The sequence below is a fragment of the Hyperolius riggenbachi genome, chromosome 1 (genome assembly GCF_040937935.1).
Source record: "Hyperolius riggenbachi isolate aHypRig1 chromosome 1, aHypRig1.pri, whole genome shotgun sequence".
Taxonomy (NCBI): domain Eukaryota; kingdom Metazoa; phylum Chordata; class Amphibia; order Anura; family Hyperoliidae; genus Hyperolius; species Hyperolius riggenbachi.
In genome coordinates, this window is record NC_090646.1 from 621,618,311 (window position 1) to 621,643,529 (window position 25,219).

Sequence of the window (25,219 nt, forward strand, 5' to 3'; positions counted from 1 at the left end):
ATACATAATCGGGCAATGCTGGGTCATCAGTAGGCGGAGACAAATACAAATTTCACTGAGAAAATGTAAACTGCAGCAATTCTTACACTATTAATGGTAGGGTTCTCAAACTTTGCACAGTTGGTTACTGGGTGACTGAGATTAATATTCAGAAAAGTGGGTGGAGCCTACAAAAGCCAATCAAAATCCACCTATTAATCTTTAAGGGGAATATTTAATTGATGCCATTCTTGCACTGTTAATCACCTATACCTGGTACAGTTGGCCATTGGGTGATTGGGGTTCAAATTCAGAAAAGGGGTGGAGCCACAGCCAATCAGATTTATTTTATTTTAATGCAAATTATTGATGCCAAAGACTGCAAAGCTCACAAACTTGGTCATTAAGTAATTTTGTGTTAGGGTTAGAAAAAGTGGGCGGAGCCAGCACCAGCCAAATACATACCTGGGCAATGACGAGTCTTCAGTGGGCGGAGACAAACACAAATTTCAGTGGGAAAATGTAAACTGCAGCCATTCTTACACTATTAATTGTAGGGTTCTAAAACTTTGCACAGTTGGTCACTGGGTGACTGGGATTAATATTTAGAAAAGTGGGTGGAGCCTACAAAACCAATCACAATTCACCTATTGATTTTCAAGGCAAATTGTAACGATTGGTGTCAACACGCAGAGAGAATCTGATTATTGGTGATCTGCAGATTCACCAGTAATGCAGATATACACCAGATTATGAATGGTCTGCAGAATCACTAATAATCCAGGTATGTCTAACCTCTGGACACCTGAGATATGAGTGTACAGTGTAACAGTAGCACTTTGAGAGAGAACCGCCAGAGGAACTGGAGGTATGAAGAAGAAGGGATTTCACCTCAGACTGTGGGTGAATCCCTAGGCCAAAGGCTCCCTAGGAGAGGGGCCTAGGCTTGGTTGCAGGAAGCCCTGCTGCTAATATAAACAGGCTTGCCCTAACTAGGTGTGAGGGCCTATTCTCTATGCCCTGGAACCGGGCTAAGGTATAACATAGAAATGACACAGTATCCTAGTCTTGGGTGTGAGGTCCGTAGTCACAACACCCTGGAACTGGTCTAAAGCATAACATAGAACTGACACAGTATCCTAGTCTTGGGTGTGAGGTCCGTAGTCACAACACCCTGGAACTGGTCTACAGCATAACATAGAACTGACACAGTATCCTAGTCTTGGGTGTGAGGTCCGTAGTCACAACACCCTGGAACTGGTCTAAAGCAAAACATAGAACTGACACAGTATCCTAGTCTTGGGTGTGAGGTCTGTAGTCACAACACCCTGGAACTGGTCTAAAGCATAACATAGAACTGACACAGTATCCTAGTCTTGGGTGTGAGGTCCGTAGTCACAACACCCTGGAACTGGTCTAAAGCATAACATAGAACTGACACAGTATCCTAGTCTTGGGTGTGAAGTCCGTAGTCACAACACCCTGGAACTGGTCTAAAGCATAACATAGAATAAGCATGAGAAAGTATTCTAGCTCAGTGTGGATTCCCAGGTCCTTCCTGGTTCAAACACACTGTTGGATCTGACTGAGGTCTGTGTGCTAACACGTAAGCATTTGCAACGGCAGACGATGTGAGACTGAGGGACGAGTGGTTATATAGTGCAGCGCTGCCCAGCACCGCCCAGTCCCTTCCAGCCAATCCGCATACAAACTTGGATCAGCTGACCAAGGGAGTCAGCTGATCCCTCTCTGCTTCCCATAAAGCTTCTGCCTCTCCGCGCGCGCGTGTGTATTCCTCAGCCTATGTGCACAGGAAGGCTGCACTAGATCAGACACATGTCGCCGCACGTAAACCGCCGGACTGGACACGGAAACGGCCGCCACGCCATCAGAGCACGCGGCGGCCATTCCGCAATCCTTTACACAAATATTTAATTGTTGCCATTTTTGCACTGTTAATGGCACAAGCCTCAAACCTGGTACAGTTGATCATTGGGTGACTGGGGTTAAACATTTAGAAAAGGGGTGGGGCCACAAACAGCGAATCAGATTTGTTTCATTTCAATTAAAATTATTAATGCCAAAGACCACAAATCTCACAAACTTGGTCATTGACTATTGACAATTGTGTGTTAGGGTTAGAAAAAGTGGCCACAGCCAACAGCAGCCAAATACATACCCGGGAAACATTAGGACATCAGTGGGTGGAGAAAAATACAAATTTAACTGCCAGAATATAAACTGCAGCCATTCTTACACTGTCTGTCAATGGCAGGGTTCTTAAACTTTACACAGTTGGTCACTGGGTGACTGGGATTAATATTCAGAAAAGTGGGTGGAGCCTACAAAAGCTAATCAAAATTCACCAATTGATTTTCAAAGGAGTGGAGCCACAGCCAATTAGATTTATTTAATTTCAATGCCAATTATTGATGCCAAAGACCGCAAAGCTCACCAACTAGGTCATCATTGAGTAATTGTGTGTTAGTGTAAAGGATTGCGGAATGGCCGCCGCATGCTCTGACGGCGTGGCGGCCGTTTCCGCGTCTAGTCCGGCGGTTTACGCGCGGCGACATGTGTCTGACCTGGTGCAGCTTTCCTGTGCACATAGGCTGAGGAATACACACGCGCGCTCGGCGAGACAGAAGCTTTATGGGAAGCAGAGAGGGATCAGCTGATTCCCTTGGTCAGCTGATCCAAGTTTGTATGTGGATTGGCTGGAAGGGACTGAGCGGCGCTGGGCAGCGCTGCACTATATAACCACTCGTCCCTCAGTCTCACATCGTCTGGCGTTGCAAATGCTTACGTGTTAGCACACAGACCTCAGTCAGATCCAACAGTGTGTTTGAACCAGGAAGGACCTGGGAATCCACACTGAGCTAGAATACTTTCTCATGCTTATTCTATGTTATGCTTTAGACCAGTTTCAGGGTGTTGTGACTACGGTGTCCAGAGGTTAGACATACCTGGATTATTAGTGATTCTGCAGATCATTCATAATCTGGTGTATATCTGCATTACTGGTGAATCTGCAGTTCACCAATAAGCAGATTCTCTCTGCGTGTTGACACCAATCGTTACACTGCTGTTCCAGCTAGCCTGGAGGTTGTATCTCTGTGCCCTATAGGGATACTCGATTGTACCAAGCACCCTCTAGCTTACGATTGTACTGTGTCGCACTATACTTGCATTATTGGTGATTCTGCAGATCACAATATAATCAGGTATAGCATCTGCATTATTGGTGATACTGCAGATCACCAATAATCAGAATCTGTGCTTGCTGACACCAATCGTTACAGCTTTGTGTGGAGGCACAACCAAGGTAACAAATATGAAATGCGAAAAAAATAAAGGGTGCTTTTTCCTTTTCAACAAGAGGAAGGAGTCAGCACACCAATTGATCAATCAATCAATCAATCAATCAGTCAATCAATCACAACAGACAACCACATAACGGTGAGGGCAATGGTGATTATTAAGGTAGCATTTAATGATACAATAACCCAGACGACTTGATTGACCGATTAGATTGTAATACCGATCAGAAACAATCGTTCGGGTTCACTAACGGAAGGAAAGCTGCTATCGAATCAGTTAATGGACTCAATCCATTTTTTTGATCGATTTCATCAATCTGATCGAACTGGATAGCAGCTTTCCTTCTGTTAGTGGACCCAAAAGATCATTTCTTATTGATATTACGATCGAATTGGACAATCAGGAGAATTGTGTCGTTTCTGAATGTCTTTATCAGCAATAATAGTAATAATAATCATTACATTATTCTCCCCTAAGCTTGCTCCCATCACTGAGCTGGTGAAAGAAGTGCCCTGCGCGTCCGTGAAGAAGGTCTATTTGAAGAGAGCCATTGAGGAGTATGTGAATGAAGTCCATTCGTGCCGGTGCAAGCCATGCCGGAACAATGGGCTGCCGGTTGTGGTTGGGAGGTCATGCCAGTGCTACTGTAAGCCACACACATATGGAGCGGCGTGTGAGAGCGGAGTCCTAGCAGACGAGTCTCCAGGTATGGCAATGATAGCCTATTGTCATTGTAATAGATTGCAGGAATTGCTTGTCTGCTGGTATCACATATACAATGGTGCTAGAAGGCATTGTGAAAGCAGTATGATGGAAATGACGTGGAAAAGGGTATAAATATGGCAGCCTCCATATCCCTCTCACTTTAGTTGTCCTTTAAAGCATGGGTCCCCAACCTGGGGGCCGTGGCCCCCTGGGGGTCCTTGGGCAGATTTCTGGGGGGCCGCGGCTTCTCCCTCTTCCCCCGCGGCCGCCGCTCCTGTTACCTTATGAGCGGGCGGTAGGGATGCTCGGAAAATTCAGCGGAATTATGAATTCCGTGATTCCGGCCGGAATCAGCTTAATTCCGATTGTGCAACCGGAAATCCTATACCTCTCAAACGGAATTCCGCGGAAATTTTATAATTCCGACAGAATTTTCCGGAATAACACAAAAGTCTGTCTCTGTCTCTCTCTCTATACCATAGCTGGGATTTGAACCCAGGATACAGTGTGTAGTAGGTACTAGGTATCTGTCTTACCCTCTAGACCATGAACCACACTACATGGTAAAGCTTGCCTAGCATAAACCATACTACCATTATGATCAATTCAGTAGAAAAAGTAGCATGATTAAGGATTTGTACTTTTTGAAAAGCATGCTTATATACCATAGCTGGGATTTGAACCCAGGATGCAGTGTGTAGTAGGTACTAGGTATCTGTCTTACCCTCTAGACCATGAACAGGGGGGTCTAGGGGTTAGGGGTAGGTACAGGGAGGGTTTTTTAAACGTTATTATATGTTTCAATATTTAAACGGAAGATTAACATTTTTACAATTGCCGATTTAATGTACATTATTTAATGATTTATAACTTTATAAAACATTAATTTTAAACGAAATACAGTACAATACATTTTTAAACATTATCCATGCTTATCGTTTAAAACCCCGCGCCCTTTTTTCCCAGCGCCCCTTTTTAACGTACGCGTACTTGCTATACTGTGGTAACTGTACTTGCTATACTGTGGTAACTGTACTAGCTATAGTGTGGTAACTGTACTAACTATACTGGGGTAACTATACTACCTAACTAACTATACTGAGGCAACTATAGTCCTTATACAGGGGCAACTGTGTTAGCTACCTATACTGGGGGCAACTATACCTAGATACCTACTTACCTATATACTACACTCAAAATCAGGGAAAAGAGGGGGGGCTGCCGACGCCACTAACCACTCCCCCCCCTCCCCCCGGGGGGGCCCAGAGAAAAGTTTGGTCGGGATAGTGGGCCCCGGGCTTAAAACGGTTGGGGACCCCTGCTTTAAAGGATACCAGAGTAAAAGCCTCTGGTAAAAGCTGAAGCTGTACTGGGTAGGGGGGGCATAATCTAATAATCACTGCGCCTCCCGTTCCCTTCCGCCCCCACCGCTCTTTTCAGGTCCTCCCCGTTGTCCTGAGCAACTTTGGCGACTCCAAACCTAGGCATACTGCACCTCGCATGGGCAGTATGTCCCATCCCGGGCATGCAGCGAAGGGAGGGGAAGGAAGGACTGTGGTGGAGGATCTAGCTGCCAACTCCAGGAGGTAAAGGAGACAAAGAAAGGAGAGGAGGACAGTCTGGCTACCTACTGGGGGCACCTACCTGGCTAACCTGTACTGGGATCATCTACCTGGATAACCTAAACTGGGGGCACCTATACCTGGCTAATTACACTAGGGGCACGTATGCCTGGTTAACCTATGCTGGGGGCACCTACCTGATTAACCTATACTGTATGAGGGGCACCTACCTGGCTAACCTATTCTGGGGGCACCTACCTGACTAACCTATACTGGAGGCACCTATGCTTGACCAACCTATACTGAGGTCACCTATACTTGGCTTTCTATACAGGGGGCACCACCTGAACACAGTGGTACGGTACATGGCCTACACTTATGGCTCTATGACGCTTGCCCCAGGCCCTGCGTACTCTAAGCCGCCTCTGGCAACAGGTACCAAGCAGGTGGCAATGCAAAAACGGAGCAGACGGAAGCAGATGAAAAACTGATGCCTTTGTAAGAAACTGATCCATCAAAATGGAAATCGATTCCGTTTTTTACAAGATCAGTCTTTCATCCAGTACAGTGTGTATCCAACCTTACTCAGTATTTCTGTGTAGCTTACTCCTTTTCTTATGCCTGCAGGAGTCATTGATGGCAGCTGGAGCTGCTGGTCCTCCTGGAACCAATGCAGAGGAACCACAGGTAGAAGAGTCCGCAACCGTGTCTGCAACAACCCTCCCCCCAGTGGCGGGGGAAAGCACTGCATTGGGGACTCCATACAAAGTGAGAAGTGTGAAGAGGATGAACTTGAACATTTACGGTAACATTTTCCATAACCCTGTGTTATAGCCTGCTTCAAATAAGTGTGTCATTGTGTGGAAGCAATATGTATGCAATATGCACAGTGTGTTTCTACTGTTACTTTTTTCCATACCTACCATCTCTGTGGTCTGAATGGGAGCTGGCATCTTGCTGTTACATAGTTACATAGTTACTGTGAGAATCTGCTCAGCTGCCTGTGCAGACAGGCAGCGTTTTGACCACTGTTCACGTCTGCATTCTGCAGGTCTCTTTAAGAGAGACTTTCTGTCAGTTCTGCAGCTTGTGTTGCTGAGGAATTTGCATACATTAGTCATGCAAATCCGTTACCTGCCTTCTTTTGATGACTAGCACTATAAAAGCATTCTGCTCCCAGAATGCTTTGCTGGACATTTCCCTTCCATGGTCTGTTCCTGATGGACACTGCTGGAGTGTCAGCCATTGCTATCTAGTATAGTTAATTCCTGGGGGTTGCTTTAGGCTCCCCTTCTAGTCCAGTCAGGTTGTATTATCTGTTTTGCCTGTTCCGTCTGTCTTGTGTTTGGATCGTACAAGCCCTAGCGTTAGCGGCTGTGGATCCTTCTGATTGAGTCTGGAGTGTAGGTTGAAACAGCGGTTGTTTCTGCCTACCTCATCTGTTCTGTCTGCCGTGTGTTTGGATCGCACTCGCCCTAGCGCTAGTGCTGGGGATCCTTCTGTTCTGTCTCCTGGGATCGCGCTAGCCACTTTTCGCTAGCGCTGGGGATCCTTCTGTTCTGTCTTCTGGGATCGCGCTAGCCGCTTTTCGCTAGCGCTGGGGATCCTTCTGTTCTGCTACTCTGTCTCCTGGGATCACGCTAGCTACTTTTCGCTAGCGCTGGGGATCCTTCTGTTCTGTCTTCTGGGATCGTGCTAGCCACTTTTCGCTAGCGCTGGGGATCCTTCTGTTCTGCTGCTCTGTACTTGGATCGCACTGGCCGCTTTTCGCTGGTGCTGTGGATCCTATCTCTCGCTTGTCCCTGTTTTCGTGTGTCTGTCTTGTCTGATTCGAAACGCTTGCTGTAGGCTCGGTGAGGTGGCCGTTGAGCAGGCGCTCGCGTTCTCTGTTTCGTGTTTGTCTGTCTTTGGTTGGTTGGGCGTGCTTGTCTCTATTGTGCTTGTCACGTGGAGACCGCGCGTGACCGCGTGCGCTGTTGCGGATGGGTGCGGTGTTCGCGGTTAGCTAGCATTTGTTATTTTCCGTATCTCCTTATTGTATTATTTGCTGTGCCTTTGCTACTCTCGTGCTCCGCCTTGCTGTAACCTTGTGTCGCGTCTGGCAGTCGCACCTCTCGCGATCGCGTTCCTGCTTCTTATCTGCTGTGGTGTGTGCACAGTCGCGGGTTGGCGACTAATTTTATGCACACACACACAATCTGTCTCTGTGCTCACTCTCAATCGCTTCTCTTGCGATTGCGTTTCTTCCCTTCGTACAGTTTCTGTCTGGCGTGTGTGGTAGGGCAGAGGAGCTGTTCCTCTGCACTCCACAGCTCCACCTGCCGACAGGAATTTCCCTCTGCAGGTGCATAGCACCTAGCCTGGGTGTCCTCAATAATACGCTTGTGGAGGAAATCCGCCGCGTCAGCGCACGTCTGGTGCGCTGATCACGGAGACGATTCCGCAATCGTTACAGTTACATAGTTATTTTGGTTGAAAAAACATACGTCCATCGAGTTCAACCAGTATAAAGTACAACACCAGCCTGCTCCCTCACATATCCCTGTTGATCCAGAGGAAGGCGAAAAAACCCTTATAAGGCATGGTCCAATTAGCCCCTAAAGGGAAAAATTCCTTCCCGACTCCAGATGGCAATCAGATAAAATCCCTGGATCAACATCATTAGGCATTACCTAGTAATTGTAGCCATGGATGTCTTTCAACGCAAGGAAAGCATCTAAGCCCCCTTTAAATGCAGGTATAGAGTTTGCCATAACGACTTCCTGTGGCAATGCATTCCACATCTTAATCACTCTTACTGTAAAGAACCCTTTCCTAAATAAATGGTTAAAACGTTTTTCCTCCATGCGCAGATCATGTCCTCTAGTCCTTTGAGAAGGCCTAGGGACAAAAAGCTCATCCGCCAAGGTATTATATTGCCCTCTGATGTATTTATACATGTTAATTAGATCCCCTCTAAGGCGTCTTTTCTCTAGACTAAATAAACCCAGTTTATCTAACCTTTCTCGATAAGTGAGACCTTCCATCCCACGCATCAATTTTGTTGCTCGTCTCTGCACCTGCTCTAAAACTGCAATATCTTTTTTGTAATGTGGTGCCCAGAACTGAATTCCATATTCCAGATGTGGCCTTACTAGAGAGTTAAACAGGGGCAATATTATGCTAGCATCTCGAGTTTTTATTTCCCTTTTAATGCATCCCAAAATTTTGTTAGCTTTAGCTGCAGCTGCTTGGCATTGAGTACGATTATTTAACTTGTTGTCAATGAGTACTCCTAAGTCCTTCTCCAAGTTTGATGTCCCCAACTGTATCCCATTTATTTTGTATGGTGCTAGACCATTAGTACGTCCAAAATGCATGACCTTACATTTGTCAACATTGAATTTCATCTGCCATGTATGTGCCCATATAGCCATCCTATCCAGATCCTGTTGCAATATGACACTATCTTCCTGAGAGTTGATGATTCTGCACAATTTTGTATCATCTGCAAAAATAGCAACATTGCTCACTACTGCATCTACTAGGTCATTAATAAATAAATTGAAGAGCACTGGACCCAGAACAGACCCCTGTGGGACCCCACTGCTAACAGTCTCCCATTTTGAGTATGATCCATTGACCACAACTCTTTGTTTTCTGTCCATTAGCCAGTTCCCTATCCATGAACACAGACTCTTCCCCAGTCCTTGCATCCTCAACTTTTGCACCAGACTTTTGTGGGGAACAGTGTCGAAGGCCTTTGCAAAGTCCAAGTATATCACATCTACAGCATTCCCAATATCCATATTAGCATTCACTACCTCATAAAAGCTGAGCATGTTAGTCAAACAGGACCTGTCTTTAGTAAACCCATGTTGATGCTGAGAAATAAGATTATTTTCTACTATGAAGTCATGTATAGTATCTCTTAGTAACCCCTCAAATAGTTTGCATACAACTGATGTTAAACTTACAGGTCTATAATTTCCTGGATCAGATTTTTTGCTCTTCTTAAATAATGGGAAAACGTGGGCTGTACGCCAATCCACTGGGACTCTGCCAGTTGCAAGAGAGTCACAAAAGATAAGATAAAGGGGTTTATCTATAACTGAACTTAATTCCCTTAGGACCCGAGGATGCATGCCATCCGGGCCTGTTGATGTCAGCACTATGCACAAAACAGGGAGAGTTCACAGGTATTTTTGGTCCTATGCGCTTCGTGTCACCTGGGACCCACAGGAGCTGTTTGACAAAATTAGAACATTACAGTTTTTGAAGTAGTTATCATTTTAGAAGCTTGCACTGTTATAGTTTTTGCAATATTATTTCATTTATATGTACAGATTTTACATTATCAAATATATTATCGTTTCTATGTATAAAAGGGTGTTTCTGCAGGGCGAGTGGTTAGGGTTAGGCAACACCGGGGGAGTAGTTAGGGTTAGGCACTACCCCGGGCGGCGGTTAATGTTAGGCAACACCAGGGGGGGTGGTTAGGGGTAGGCACCACCAGGGGGTTGGTTAAGCTTAGGCACCACCAGGGGGGTTAGGGTTAGGCACCACCGGGGGGATTAGGTATCACCGGGGAGGGGGTGGGGTGGTTAGGGTTAGGTGCCACCAGGAGAGGATTCTGTGTGAAGGTAGGGTTGGGTTAAGCTGTATTGTTGAATTACGTAACAATTTTAATGTTAATATATTTTCGTTATTATTTCCTGTCTGTTTTAACAACGATATTTAATGTTAACAAAGTTTCACAATGATGTTTATCGGTATCAGATTTCGTTATCCACCCAGGTCATTTCGTTATCAAGCCAAGCCCTTTTTTCACTGCGCCCTTTTTTTATGCATGCCTCTGTGCTGCACAAGATCAGGAAAACATTTTTTGCCGGGATCTGGGCTTTAGGTCATAAAAAGTAAAATCCTGTGTGCAGTATGTGTTCTATAACGCTGTGATCTTGCCTTATAAGTGACAGATTGGCCTCGCAGACTTGGGGCGATTTTTAGCACCAACCTGTCACTGCTCATCACGTTTCCTGCGGAATATCATCAGATCATCAGGCTCGTTTCATAGCGCGCTGCCGTCCTTCGCCCCAAAAAAAGTAACCGAAAATAAAGCAAATTAAATGGGGTGATAACATAATCGCGCCTTTAATCTGATCACAGCTCGGCGGCCATCGGTCCGCATCTGCCATGTGCTAATATTTGTTCTTCTCCAAATGTCACATCTCGGACGAGACGCTCACCTGTTCTGACAACTGTCAATGTCACTTTGTCACCCAGCGGACATCGATTTTCATAATCTGAGGAACGAGGAGCTGTTAGCTTATTACTGCTGAATATTAGGCAGATTTATACAAAGGTCAGTTGTTCTGTCACCACCTCCTTTGCCACTGGCGCTGATGAATATTTTGTTATTACTTTCTCACAGATTAACATTTTCTGTGGGTTCAAAAGCCACTAAAGGACCACTATCATGAAAAAAATATAGCATTTAAAATGCTTGTGTATGCATATGTATAAAAAGTACAATTGTCCTGGAGTAAAATACATTACAGATAGGGCTTGATTCACAAAAGAGTGCTAACTGTTAGCACGGCCGTTTTCGCGCGAATTTTCGCATTGCGAGCGATCGCGAATTTTCGCATTGCGAAACGATAACGTTTTCACGCGCAAACGCGAATTTTGCCACGAAATCAATATTGCTTTCGTGCGAAAATTCGCATTTGCGCGTGAAAACGTTATCGTTTCACGCGAAAATTCGCGATCGTGTGCAATGCGAAAATTCGCGCGAAAACGGCCGTGCTAACAGTTAGCACTCTTTTGTGAATCAAGCCCATAGTCTACTACTTACAAACTGGACTTGAGTTATGTTTCCGAGATACAACGTTGTCTTCATGCAAACTTGGCTCTCCAGCTGTTAAGGACCTACAAGTCCCACAATGCATTGCGGGAGTCTGACGGCCACAGTCATGATTCATAAAGGCAAATTTATTGTGGGACTAATAGTTCATTGACAGCTGGAGAGCCAAGTTTGTAGATCACTGCATACCTCCCATTTTTTGAGATGGACACTTAAGCCACACCCCTAATCACGCATACCATAAAGATTTAATAAGAAAAATATGTTGTTTTATATTCAAACCACACTAGTCCTTTCTATCCTGGTTCATTTTCCTTCATATTAACTTTTTAAAACTAGTAATATATCAATTTAAAGGGGAACTGAAGTAAGAGGTATACGGAGGCTGCCATATTTATTTCCTTTTAATCAATACCAGTTGCCTGGCAACCCTGCTGGTCTATTTCTCTGCAGTAGTATCTGAATAACACCAGAAACAAGCATGCAGCTAGTCTTGTCAGATCTGACTTTAAAGTCTGAAAACACCTGATCTGCTGCATGCTTGTTCAGGGGCTATGGCTAATAGTATTAGAGGCAGGGCTGCCAGGCAACTGGTATTGCTTAAAAGGAAAAAAAAAACATGGCAGCCTCCATATACCTCTCTCTTCAGTTCCCCTTTAATGGATGGAGATAAAGTTTAGAATCAATCATTTTTTAGTAGAGAAATATATATATTTACATAGAAAGAGGGACAAAGTCCTGAAAGAGGGACAAATGAGGAGGAAAGAGGGACAGACGGACAGGGCTCCCAAAGAGGGACTGTTCCTCCAAAAGAGGGACAGTTGGGAGCTATGATCACTGCTGTTCCTTTATTACATATATTTGTTGATAAATGTTACAGTGTAGTATAAACTGTTATAATTAGTTTAACCACTTCTCAACCACAGTTTTTTCCCCTTTAAACCCAGAGCAATTTTCACATTTCAGCGCTCCTCTCATTCATTTGCCAATATTTTTGTTACTTATCACACCGAAATGATCTCTATATTATTTTTTTGCCACAAATTAGGCTTTCTTTGGGTGGTACATTTTGCTAAGAATGATTTTATTCTATACAGCAAAGTCCCCGGTATCCGGCAGCGTCGGGGATCGCCTAATGCCGATAACCTGTGCTTGCCGGTTGCTTGAGCAACTGGCCGAAATTGCCCAAACCTCCCCCCTAAAATCCTTACCGAGGCTCCAACGATGTCTGGCAGTCTCTATGAACCTCTTCACAGGGCTCTGAGCAGCTTCCCCAGTGCACAGAAATCAGACTGTGAGCAGACCAGCATTGGGTCATGCGACACTCCGGCTTCCGTACACAGATGCCGGAAGCAACTACTGAACAGTACGCAAAGGAAGTAAAGCGTGTATGTTTTACTTTCACTTTTGTCACTACTGTCTCATTGACGCCGGTGATCACTGATCACAGTTACTTAGATAGGTTCCCATTCACTTATCTGTCTACTAACGGGCAGCGATGAGAACGCGCGCAGTGGGCAATCGAGGCAGCATACGAATATTTACGTCCATGGGACTTTAGATAAAGTCATGCGGGGCATAGATATACAGATGTATAGATGGAATTGTGTGTGTCTGAGGGTAAGGGGGGGGGGGTTGCTGCTCATAGAAGAATACTTTTGTACATGGATGGAGGTTGGCTGTGTTTGTTATAGACATCAAATTAGTACATATAGCAAGCACTACAGGATCTCTGCAATTCTTTGGAAACATACATTCAGTGTTCACTGAGTTGAGGTCAGCAGAGACAAGGACAAATCCAGATATATAAGCACCTAGCAACAATTTACATTCGCTGCTTGCTCTGGAATAAAAGTTCAAGAAACATCCACCGCAAGTACAGGATAGAAAAAGCTGCAAAACCCCCGGCATGGCAAATCATGAATGCTTTTTTTCTTTATTGCTCAGCGACCATCAGATCTGATGTCATCAAACAAGATACCCGGACCGGTGAGACCGGTGATTTGTAATAGGGCTGCTGTAGACCGAATAGAGGGAAGCAGACTTCTCCAGTGGTGTAGCTATAGGGGCAGCAGGGGGGCAGGACTGTGAAGGGTCCTATCCTCTTATCCCTCCTTTTTCTAATACCGGGAGTTCATTTTCCAGATGAAGTATTTTAGTGGCCACACTGGTTATACAACTGCTCAGCACTGCTTCTGCGGAACAGCTAAAAGAAGTGCAGACAAATTTGAGCGCCCACTAAAACGTGGACATTGGGGCCGCTATGTGAACTGCGACTGCACACTGCACGGAGCTCGCTATTAGAAGCCGCAGTTGGTATCCAAATTTGTCTCGGGAATTGAGGTTAGGTGGGGGCAATGTTAAGGTTAGGTGGCTATGGGGTTAAGGTTAGTTAATGTTAGTTGCCCATCAGGGCAGGGGGTTTAGGTTAGGCACCAGCTGGGGGGAGGGGGGTGTAAGGTTTGTTGCCCACCAACAGGGGGATAAGTTTAGGTTCCGAGGGGTAAGGTGTGTTTATGGTTAGGCACCTTCGGGTGGGAGGTTAAGGTTAGGCATCACACCGGGAGGGGTGGGGGGGGGGTAAGGTTTGGCACCACCAGTGGGGGCTATAGTTAGGCCCCACTGGGGGGGGGGGGGTTAAAGTTTGGGCACCTCCGGGGGGGGGGGGATTTCTGTGCAAGAGTAGGGACAGAATATGTCATGGTGAAACATATTACGGGCAAATATTACTGATATTTCACTATATGTACTAAGCAGTAGAATATTGGTAAATTTACAGATATTCTACTACCTCTATTTCCAGCACACTTTGAATTTTTTTTCCGGCTATCCCCCCCATCCCCCGGATGTAGACCTGCTGGATGTAGACCTGCTTCTGTATCTACCACCCAGGGCCGGTTCTAGACTTTTTGCTGCCTGAGGCAAACTTGTGAAGATGTGCCCCCTCCCCACCCGAATTGGAATGATCGCACGGCACCCGACAATTTGCACCACACGTTATAGCTGTGGTGACTGAGCCCCCCCAAAAAAACACCTTCAGTATAGTTAGGTAGCCAGGTATAGGTGTCCCCAGTATAGGTTAGCCAGGTACAGTTGCCCCCAGTATAGGTTAGCCAGGTACAGTTGCCCCCAGTATAGGTTAGCCAGGTACAGTTGCCCCTAGTATAGGTTGGCCAGGCACTCTCTTTACTTCCTGTTTCTGCCTGGTGCTGTCCCCAGACGTTTGCCGCCTGAGGAAGTCGCCTCACTTGGCATCATGGGCGTGCCGGGCCTGCTACCACCTTTGTATGCTGCAGTGTGCAGTTATCTCTGCTTCCTGCTACATATAATTTATGTGTATTACATACTGACAAAGAAGCCAGAGCCAAAGAAAGAATAAATATGTAGTGCAGCAAGTGCCAAGGAATGTTATCTATGTTTGTCACACTCATTCATGACACTAGCTGGGCTTTCATCTCACTTCAGGCTCGTGGATCCTCATTGCTTTGAAATCAACGTTTTACCCACCGAGTTCTGCCCTCCTCCGCCAGCTGTACAGCACGGCCACATCCTGGTAAGTGCAGCTGTTTTACTCCTTTTCTGTTTGTTCCGTATTGTCTGTCAGACCATGTTATAGAATGTGTTTCATCACATTTTATAAAAGAAATTCCTTAGTCACAATGAATGAAGGCATAGCTGCCATTGGCTTGAGATAACAAAGGGGGGTGGGGTGGGGGAGGGGGTCCCTTTAAAGCAGCAGGGACAGCAATACTATCCCAGGGGAAAAAACACATATCTAAGTATATAAATACGTGTTCTTCTTACATAATATATGTATTGTACTGTCTATATTTTGATTTCAGTGAATTTTGTATAGTAAATAAAGAGAAAACTGCTCCATGCATTTTCCATCTTTACTGCCACTCCTGATGTCATTTCCTCACTTTACTCTTTTTTTCTTCGATAAACTGCACTGTCATATCTAGCTTGCAGACACCTCGTGCTCAATATTGGAGACAGTGACTGTCACCAAAAACATATATGCATGAGCCAGGGCTTAGCTTAAAGAGAATCTGTATTGTTAAAATCGCTCAAAAGTAAACATACCAGTGCGTTAGGGGACATCTCCTATTACCCTCTGTCACAATTTTGCCGCTCCTCGCCGCATTAAACTGGTTAAAAACAGTTTTAAAAGTTTGTTTGTAAACAAACAAAATGGCCACCAAAACAGGAAGTAGTTTGATGTACAGTATGTCCACACATAGAAAAATACATCCATACACAAGCAGGCTGTATACAGCATTCCTTTTGAATCTAAAGAGATCATTTGTGTGTTTCTTTCCCCCATGCACTGAAGTTTCAAGCTGCTCTTTTCTTCCTGCAAACAGCTTTGCCCTTGTTTGTAATTCTTCAGTATGTGAAAGCCCAGCCAGCTCAGAGGACGATTTATCCAGCTTGTAAAAGATAAGAGAGAAGAGAGAAGCTGCTCTAATCTAAATAATACACAGGCAGTGTGCAGAGAGGGGCCTGGAAGGGTGAGTTCATAGCACGAACCACAACACTGAAGAACTTGGCAGCCTTCCAGACACAGGCCGACAAGTCTGACAGGGGAAAGATACATTGATTTATTACAGAGACTGTGATAGCAGAAAGTGCTGCAGTTAGCCAGAACACATTAGAATAGCCTTTGGAACTTGTAGGATGATAAAAAACAGGATGCAATTTTTGTTACGGAGTCTCTTTAAACAACGGGGGGTACACTTTATTGCAACAACTCAAAAACATTAAAAGAAAACACAAACTTACATTGTGGGTCTATGCACACCAGACTGCAGTTCAGAGAATGTCCGTTCCCCTTCCTGACCACTTTTCGGCCTTCTGCCGCCTTCAGAGTTCCCCCAGATGACACGCCCCCTCGTCATTGCATACCAATAGATCAGTGGGATGGTAGTAACTTTAGTAAGTATACACAGCCTTGTGTACTGAGAGTGCAGGGGAAGTGGTTGCTATGTCAATTCTGTTTTTTTTTTCTTATAAATTTGCCAAAACCTCAAGTAATCTTTTTTTCACGTTGTCATTATGGGTGTTGTGTGTAGAATTCTGAGGGAAAAATGAGTTCAATCCATTTTGGAATAAGGGTGCAACATAACTAAATGAGGAAAAAGTGATGGTCTGTGAATACTTTCGAGATGCTCTGTACAACCCTAGAATCAGAATTGCTGACCCTCTATTCCATCTACAGGATGATGACAACTCGTACTATGTTGGTAAACGCATTGTGTACACATGCAGCCCTGGATATTTCTTGGTGGGTCAGGCTATTGCTGAGTGCAAAGATGACCTCACATGGAGTATGGACCCCATCCAGTGTCAGAGTAAGTAGACAAATAGAACAAAGACCATCTGTTCATATGGAGATACTTATTCATTGTACTTGCGGCAGATTTTTTTTCATTTGCGTTTGGGCCCTAGTGTGATTTCCTCAATCCTCAGCAGTAGACGTAGGGATCCTCAGTAGGGAATTAATAAAAGCCGGATACCAAATGTATTTATATGATAGCACACTCTTGCTTTGCAAAGTAATTTTAAAGGCAAGCATACGTTGGTACATCATGCCTGGACTCAGGAGCGTAACAATAGACCCTGCAAGGGATGCCTCCGCAGGGGGGCCCGTGGGGGGAAAAGTTTGAGAGACTGACAGCTAAGGGCATGGAGTGGAAAAACGTATTCTGCTCTCACACCATTGTTATATTGACTTCATGTGTCCACCACACAGATAAGGACTCAAACACTTTGGAATTTGTACACTGTCCCTGCTCCCTAGGGTTCGTAAAAAACATCTGTCTCACACTGCAGCTAAGTTCTGATGTCTCTATGTACAACCTAAAAAACAAAAGGGTCACATTATGAAAAAAAGTTGTAGACTTTCCTTTTTCAGCAAGTACTTCAAAAGGATTCCTAGATTCTTATCACACACAGCTTGGATAGGGAACTGGCTAATGGACAGAAAACAAAGAGTTGTGGTCAATGGATCATACTCAAAATGGGAGACTGTTAGCAGTGGGGTCCCACAGGGGTCTGTACTGGGTCCAGTGCTCTTCAATTTATTTATTAATGACCTAGTGGATACAGTAGTGAGCAATGTTGCTATTTTTGCAGATGATACAAAATTGTGCAGAATCATCAACTCTAAGGAAGATAGTGTTATATTGCAACAGGATCTGGATAGGATGGCTATATGGGCACATACATGGCAGATGAAATTCAATGTTGACAAATGTAAAGTCATGCATTTTGGTCGTACCAATGGTCTAACACCATACAAAATAAATGGGATACAGTTGGGGACATCAAACTTGGAGAAGGACTTAGGAGTACTCATCGACAACAAGTTAAATAATCGTACTCAATGCCAAGCCGCTGCAGCTAAAGCTAACAAAATTTTGGGATGCATTAAAAGGGAAATAAAAACTCGAGATGCTAGCATAATATTGCCCCTGTTTAACTCTCTAGTAAGGCCACATCTGGAATATGGAATTCAGTTCTGGGCACCACATTACAAAAAAGATATTGCAGTTTTAGAGCAGGTGCAGAGACGAGCAACAAAATTGATACGTGGGATGGAAGGTCTCACTTACCAAGAAAGGTTAGATAAACTGGGTTTATTTAGTCTAGAGAAAAGACGCCTTAGAGGAGATCTAATTAACATGTATAAATACATCAGAGGGCAATATAATAGCTTGGCGGATGAGCTTTTTGTCCCTAGGCCTTCTCAAAGGACTAGAGGACATGATCTGCGCATGGAGGAAAAACGTTTTAGCCATTTATTTAGGAAAGGGTTCTTTACAGTAAGAGTGATTAAGATGTGGAATGCATTGCCACAGGAAGTCGTTATGGCAAACTCTATACCTGCATTTAAAGGGGGCTTAGATGCTTTCCTTGCGTTGAATGACATCCATGGCTACAATTACTAGGTAATGCCAATGATGTTAATCCAGGGATTTTATGATCAACAGGGATATGTGAGGGAGCAGGCTGGAGTTGTACTTTGTACTGGTTGAACTCGATGGACGTATGTCTTTTTTCAACCAAAGTAACTATGTAACTATGTAACAGGGCTAATGACCTTATGGCCTCTAATTACTTTTTCAACACAACGGAGTGGAGATTGATGTCTTACTGTTGCTGCTTCATTGAGAGCTTGTTGTCTCATACTGAGTCCAAGATCCAGTAATAACAGTATCAATCAGTGACATTCTGAATGATTTGCCAAAGTTACAGAGAATACTATATCTTATGCTCAGCATGTCATTGTTGTTCCTCCATATAGCATGTGCTCTCATGTAGTAAAATAATAAGGCTGTGTGTGTGTGTATGTACTGGGAGCAGAGCTGCAACCAAGGACTTGTCGGCTGCAAGGGGCTGGAGGAAGCCCCGGGTAAGTAGATCTGGGGGTAGCATAGATTGCCTGTCATTTCCTTTAAGTCTAAGTGTTTTTATCTGCATGGGGATAACACATTGGTCCTCAGTTTTCCTGTGCAGAAAGCGAGGGTGGTGGGGGCCCCATTAAAAGTTTCGCAGGGGGGCCCAGTGCTGGACTGCTTTGAAAAATTGGTCATATGCCAATCAAAGATCCCTGGAGTAAGGAAGACAAGTGTAGGAAGTCCATGCCCCTGATTTCATTTAAAGAACATCTGAGACGAAAATAAGCTGACGAGAAAAACAATTGTATCTATCCTCCTTCTTCTAAATTTTTTTTTTTTTTACATATCCCACATTTTATTTTATAATTAAATCTAGTTTTTAAGTTTTTACTGTTTCATTGTCTCTGCTTAATGACCTTCATTGAAGTATGTCAGAGCTCAAATCTATAAATTATTGGCCCTTTTTGTCTCTATCCTGCTTTTAGAAGCCATTTACTGACAGGAAAGTGTTTTATGGCTGTAATTCTTTATCAGTGAGGGCTACAGCTATAGTCTGACCCAGTCTGACCCAGACAGAACCTGTCACTTGCATACCTGATGCAGCCGTGAGGGGGCCGCTCGGGGCCGCTTTGTGGGGGTTGGAGGGGACGCAGCATGAGGGGAAAGCCATGCAGCAATTCGGCGGGGAGGGGGGAAGGTCCCCCCCCTCCCTCACCTCATGGCTCTCCCCTCTGCGCTCCCCTCCGCCTTAAATCTAAGTCCGGGCAGTGTCTGGGCAGCGGCGGGCAATCTTCGGGTGATCCGGATAGTAGTTATCCGGATGACACCCAGTACTGCTGTGCTGTGCGGGCTGGGCGGAGGATCAAGCTTACCCTTCTGACGTCTTCTCCGGGCCGTCCCTCGGCGCCTCCCACGATGCGTTCCACTCGGCGCTCACGTGACTTCAAACACTTCCTCCTTCAACCAGGAAGGAGGAAGTGTTTGAAGTCACGTGAGCGCCGAGTGGAACGCATCGTGGGAGGCGCCGAGGGACGGCCGGAGAAGACGTCAGAAGGGTAAGCTTGATCCTCCGCCCAGCCCGCACAGCACAGCAGTACTGGGTGTCATCCGGATAACTACTATCCGGATCACCCGAAGATTGCCCGCCGCTGCCCAGACACTGCCCGGACTTAGATTTAAGGCGGAGGGGAGCGCAGAGGGGAGAGCCCCGAGGTGAGGGAGGGGGGGGACCTTCCCCCCTCCCCGCCGAATTGCTGCATGGCTTTCCCCTCATGCTGCATCCCCTCCAACCCCCACAAAACGGCCCGGGGGGGGGGGGGGCCCGCTCAGAAATTCAGCAGGGGGGCCCGGTGGGGCCTAGTTACGCCCCTGCTTAGAAGGTTGTGGAAGTACTGGATCTCTGAGTACTTACGCGGATGAGTGGCTCCATACCGCACATGTGTGAGTCCCAAGTCCTTCCGTATCCCTCCGAGCAAAACTTCACAGAGAGACAGCACCATCTTCAATAAATATAGCTTTTTATTAGGATAAAATCATGGCGTCATCTGTTAACAGTTAGCTGTTAACAGATAACTTCATGATTGTATTCTAATAAAGAGCTATATTTATGGAAGATAGTGCTGACTCAGCTGTGAAGTTTCAACTGAAGACACTCAACGGTGCAGGAGAGCCTGGGTCATATAGCACATTGTTACTTTTACCTTAATCGGTGATTGCAACACACTGTTTGATATCCTTCTAAACAGACCTAAAAGGATACCTGAAGTGACATGTGACATGATGAGATAGACATGTGAATGTACAGTGCCTAGCACACAAATAACTATGCTGTGTTCCTTTTTTTCTTTCTCTGCCTGAAAGAGTTAAATATCAGGTATGTAAGTGGCTGACTCAGTCCTGACAGGAAGTGACTACAGTGTGACCCTCACTAATAAGAAATTCCCTTTTCATCTCTTTCTTGCTCTCAGAAGCCATTTTCTGCTAGGAAAGTGTTTTACAGTTGGAATTTCTTATCAGTGAGGGTCACACTGTAGTCACTTCCTGTCTGAGTCAGGACTGAGTCAGCCACTTACATACCTGATATTTAACTCTTTCAGGCAGAGAAAGAAAAAGAAGGAACACAGCATAGCTATTTGTGTACTGGGCACTGTACATACACATGTCTATCTAATCATGTCACATGTTACTTCGGGTATCCTTGAAGACCCTGCCAGCAGGACATGTAAACAGTGGCCTGGCGGTGGAAGGAGGGGACATACAGAGGACCACAGCTATACTGTATATCCAGATTCCAGAAGCACTGAGTACTTATAATCAATTAGGCTCTGTGGGTGAGGTTGCCTTGACTGCATAATTCTACAGTTCAAACTGCAAAGAGGAAGGCTCAGGCTGAATCTCTATAAAAAGGTTCCAGCCCACACCACTCACAGTGTGTGGAGCAGGAAGTTGTCAACTTGTCAATAGTGTTGATGTTCCTGTTCAGGATCCTGCATTCGGAAAACCTGAATTATGCAGAATGCCACACTTCAGCACCCAAGCTAGTGGACAGGGTCACGGTGAGGTGACTCACGCTATGCCACGCTTTGATGCTTCCTCCTTCTGGCTTAGCCCTCCATGATAGATAAGAACGCATAGGTAATGCGTTGCCTCTTCTTGGTGACCCTCACAGCCTGGGGGCCCATCTTACAAGGCTCATCAAACAAGTGTGGCCATCTTCACACCAATAACATGTATAGCCACAAAAACACCTGATCTGGAGTATCAGAGTAATGGAAGGTTAGTAGTTTGGCCCCCACCTCTGGGTCCCCCTGCTTTTGCAGGGAATGCTTCCTCATTGTTACGCCCTTGGACACAGTCACCTCCCACAGACACCTCCCAAGTGTACCAGAGATGCAGTGCGCTCCCTCCGTCTCTCTCGAGCGGAGAAAAGTACTGCGCAGGCATGTATAAAACTTTTCATTTAACTTGTCTCTGGTTTCTTTTAACAGGAGGGCAGGAGGGGTTTGTTAAAGAGAAACTCCGACCAAGAATTGAACTTTATCTCAATCAGTAGCTAATACCCCCTTTTACATGAGAAATCTATTCCTTTTCACAAACAGACCATCAGGGGGCGCTGTATGACTGATATTGTGGTGAAACCCCTCCCACAAGAAACTCTGAGGACCGTGGTACTCCTGGAAGTTTCCTGTCTGTGAACCTTGTTGCATTGTGGGAAATAGCTGTTTACAACTGTTTCCAACTGCCAAAAAAGCATGCAGCAGCTACATCACCTGCCAACAGTAAAAATGTCATCATGTAATAAATGTCAGAATGTAAATCAGGGATTTAAAATATTTTACAATGGGCAAACACTGACTAAATCATTTGTACATAATTATTGTAAAAAATGAAGCACTTTTTTTATGACATTATTTTCACTGGAGCTCTTAAAGCTTTTGACATATGCCTGCTAAGTTTTCAGGAATATTAGACATACAAATGCCTCTTTATTAGTTTCTTTCACAAAGTTTTGTTTTGCATTACTACTTTTTTTTTTCTTTCAGAGCTTTTATGTTTAGCCCCAAACTTTGAAAGTCAGATCGCATATTCCCCACAAAAGGATTTCTACCAAATTGGAGATAAAATAAAGCTCTCGTGTGGGCCACAGTCGGATTTAGAGGGCCCAAATATCATCTCATGCAGTTCAAGCCTCACCTGGAACCCTGATATAAGTGACATCCGATGCAAAAGAAAAGGTAATATGTGTTCAAGGCTGTGATTCTAGAGTCATGTGACATTTAACAGTATTCATCATCACAGCTGCATAGCCAGGCTCAGAACTATAGGATGTGGACATTGTGCTTGTTGTGTGATCATATAATAATAAACAAAAATATGTTTTTGGACAAATGAGGCTCTCTTGAAAATGAAAGTGCTCTTGATCAAAGCTTGATCATTCTGTCCATCAAACATTGACCGAGAAGGGCTAGTCTTTGCTTAATATGGCAGCTGGAAGTGTGTGGGGTGGCTGCAAGCTGCAGCTGCATTTGAACGATGGCTGCATTCATTTTTTCAGCACTGAGAAGTACACAATGAGTTGCAGCAGAAGTGCGCACAGTATTAGATCACCTCTCTGCTGAGATCTGATGAGGAAGGATGGAGGAGGAGGTGTGGTGTGGGTGAAAGGCCCAGTTCACATCTGCGTTTTTTACGGAACGTAACCGGAACGTATACAGGTACTACTGTACAAACAGAACGGATGTGAAAGGATCCAATGTTAACCTATTGGACTGTTCACATGTATCCGTTGGTACGGATACGTTCCCCGGACCCAAAAAATGCGCACCGTACTGCCCAGCGGAACGGAACTGGACAAAAAATGCTGCTGCATTTGGGCAATGGGGAACGGAACGTTTCTTCACACTAGTGAAGAAAAGGAAGTGTTCCATGGGGGATGTGGGGATGCGAACCTGAGCGGCGGGAGGGTGAGGGAGGGTGCAGCAGCCTGGTGGGTGAGCGTGGGTAACCGGGCCTTAAATACATACCTAAAGGCCGGCAGTAGAGGCTTCTGTCTTCTCCCGCGTCATGTGACTACATGACGCGTCATGACTAGTCACATGATGCCCTGTGTAATCACAGCGCAAGAAGAGGAAGCCTCTGCCGCTGCCATTAGGTATGTATTTGCTGGCAAACGGAGTGAAAACGGATCCATCGGTGATCAGATCAGTTTTCACAATCCATGTGCCAATGTGCATGGAGCCATCCAAATCCGGTTAAGAGGAGACCGGATTCGCTTACCGGATCAGTTTGGCTCAATATTTCTAATGTGAACCGGGCCTAAGGGGGGGGGGGGGGGGTTATGTGAGGGGAGTAGGGGACATAGTTGGACATTAAAGGGATCCAAACAGCTTTTTTTCCTGCAGTTTGTCCTGGTTTCTAATAGCTGTTGGAGATGCCACCTCCCCCCCCCCCTTCCCTCTGCCCTTATCTATCCAGGGGAAGGTGTGAATTTAATCAAGTGTGCCTCTCTAAACTTTTTGAAGCTCAGTGGACCATTTCCCAACCTCCCCTGATGACGAAAGCTTTTGTTTGCTCATTTCTACTGCACATTACAGCAGTCCTTATCTGCTTGCTCTTTCTGTGGATGGCAAGTCGCAATAGTAGAGTAATAAAAGCATCTTACAAACATTTAAATGTAAAAAGAACAGGTAGAAGGGCTTTTTTTTAGTAACAAGTTACATTGTTAGTATGCATTTTTAATATGCTATTGAGATGCCCCAGGTGCTAAAATTGGTACTCGGTTCACTTTAAGACCAACTAGGTATGCTGCCACAGTTGTTATTGGGGTTGGGAGGGAGAGTGGCAGCACTTGTTAAAGGGAGGGGAGAATGGCAGCTAAATTTATTGTGAGAAGATAAGAGGAGGGAGTTGTGTTGGCCACACATATTGTGGCTTCACAAGGGGGCCTTGGGAGAGGGTCCGTGAAATTTAGTTTTGCCTCTGGTCATTTACAATTGAATGGGGTTTACTTTCAGATAGTGTTTGGTCGTAGCCATTCACTGAATTCAGTACAGTCAGCAAAAGCCAAGCAAGTCAAATGTTGGCTACAGTGGCGAACTGAGGGGGTAGTGGCAGGGTGGGCCGGTCCGGGTGTCAACAGAGTTCTGTGCAGCCACCCTGTAGCAATGCAGAGTATCCTACGAGCGGATCTTTGCTGTCATATCTCACCTGCTACTGCACTCTTCTGAGTGGTGACAGAAGGACACATCGGTGGACTCCTGTGTGCAGCAACAAGTGAGATATCACAGCACGGTTTCCGCTTGCAATACTCTGCATTGCTGATTGAAGTACCCACGCCCCACCTATACCTGAACTGCCCACCTTCACCGAACACTAACTGAGCCCTGCCTAACACTAACCTAACCACATACTTACACCTAACACTAACCTGTCCCATACCTGCACCTAACACTAACCCCACCACCTAACACTCCACCCTCCACCACATATGCCTAACACTAACCTCCCCTATACCTAAAGCTAACACTATCCTCCCCCCTTACCTAACACTAACACCCCACCCTCCACCACATATGCCTAACACTAACCTCCCCATGCCTAACACTAACCTCCCCTATACCTACAGCTAACACTATCCTCCCCCCTTACCTAACACTAACACCCACCCTCCACCGCATATGCTTAACACTAACCTCCCCATGCCTAACACTAACCTCCCCTATACCTACAGCTAACACTATCCTCCCCCCTTACCTAACACTAACACCCACCCTCCACCGCATATGCCTAACACTAACCTCCCCATGCCTAACACTAACCTCCCCTATACCTAAAGCTAACACTATCCTCCCCCCTTACCTAACACTAACATCCCACCCTCCACCACATATGCCTAACACTAACCTCCC

The 25,219-nt window shown here is 45.3% G+C and overlaps 2 protein-coding genes across 2 annotated transcripts in view; one reads left to right on the top strand and one right to left on the bottom strand.

Moving 5' to 3' along the window:
- Positions 1–25,219, bottom strand: part of RPL37 (ribosomal protein L37) — a 263,271-nt gene that overhangs the window by 147,839 nt on the left and 90,213 nt on the right. The window lies entirely within an intron of this gene.
- The window catches only part of C7 (complement C7), a 122,948-nt gene that overhangs the window by 69,896 nt on the left and 27,833 nt on the right, over positions 1–25,219 (top strand). The window contains exons 11-15 of the mRNA XM_068250956.1: positions 3,778–4,006; positions 6,195–6,372; positions 14,875–14,962; positions 16,631–16,763; positions 22,355–22,546. Of these exons, the coding sequence (XP_068107057.1) occupies positions 3,778–4,006; positions 6,195–6,372; positions 14,875–14,962; positions 16,631–16,763; positions 22,355–22,546 (820 nt within the window). The remainder of the gene's footprint in view (positions 1–3,777; positions 4,007–6,194; positions 6,373–14,874; positions 14,963–16,630; positions 16,764–22,354; positions 22,547–25,219) is intronic.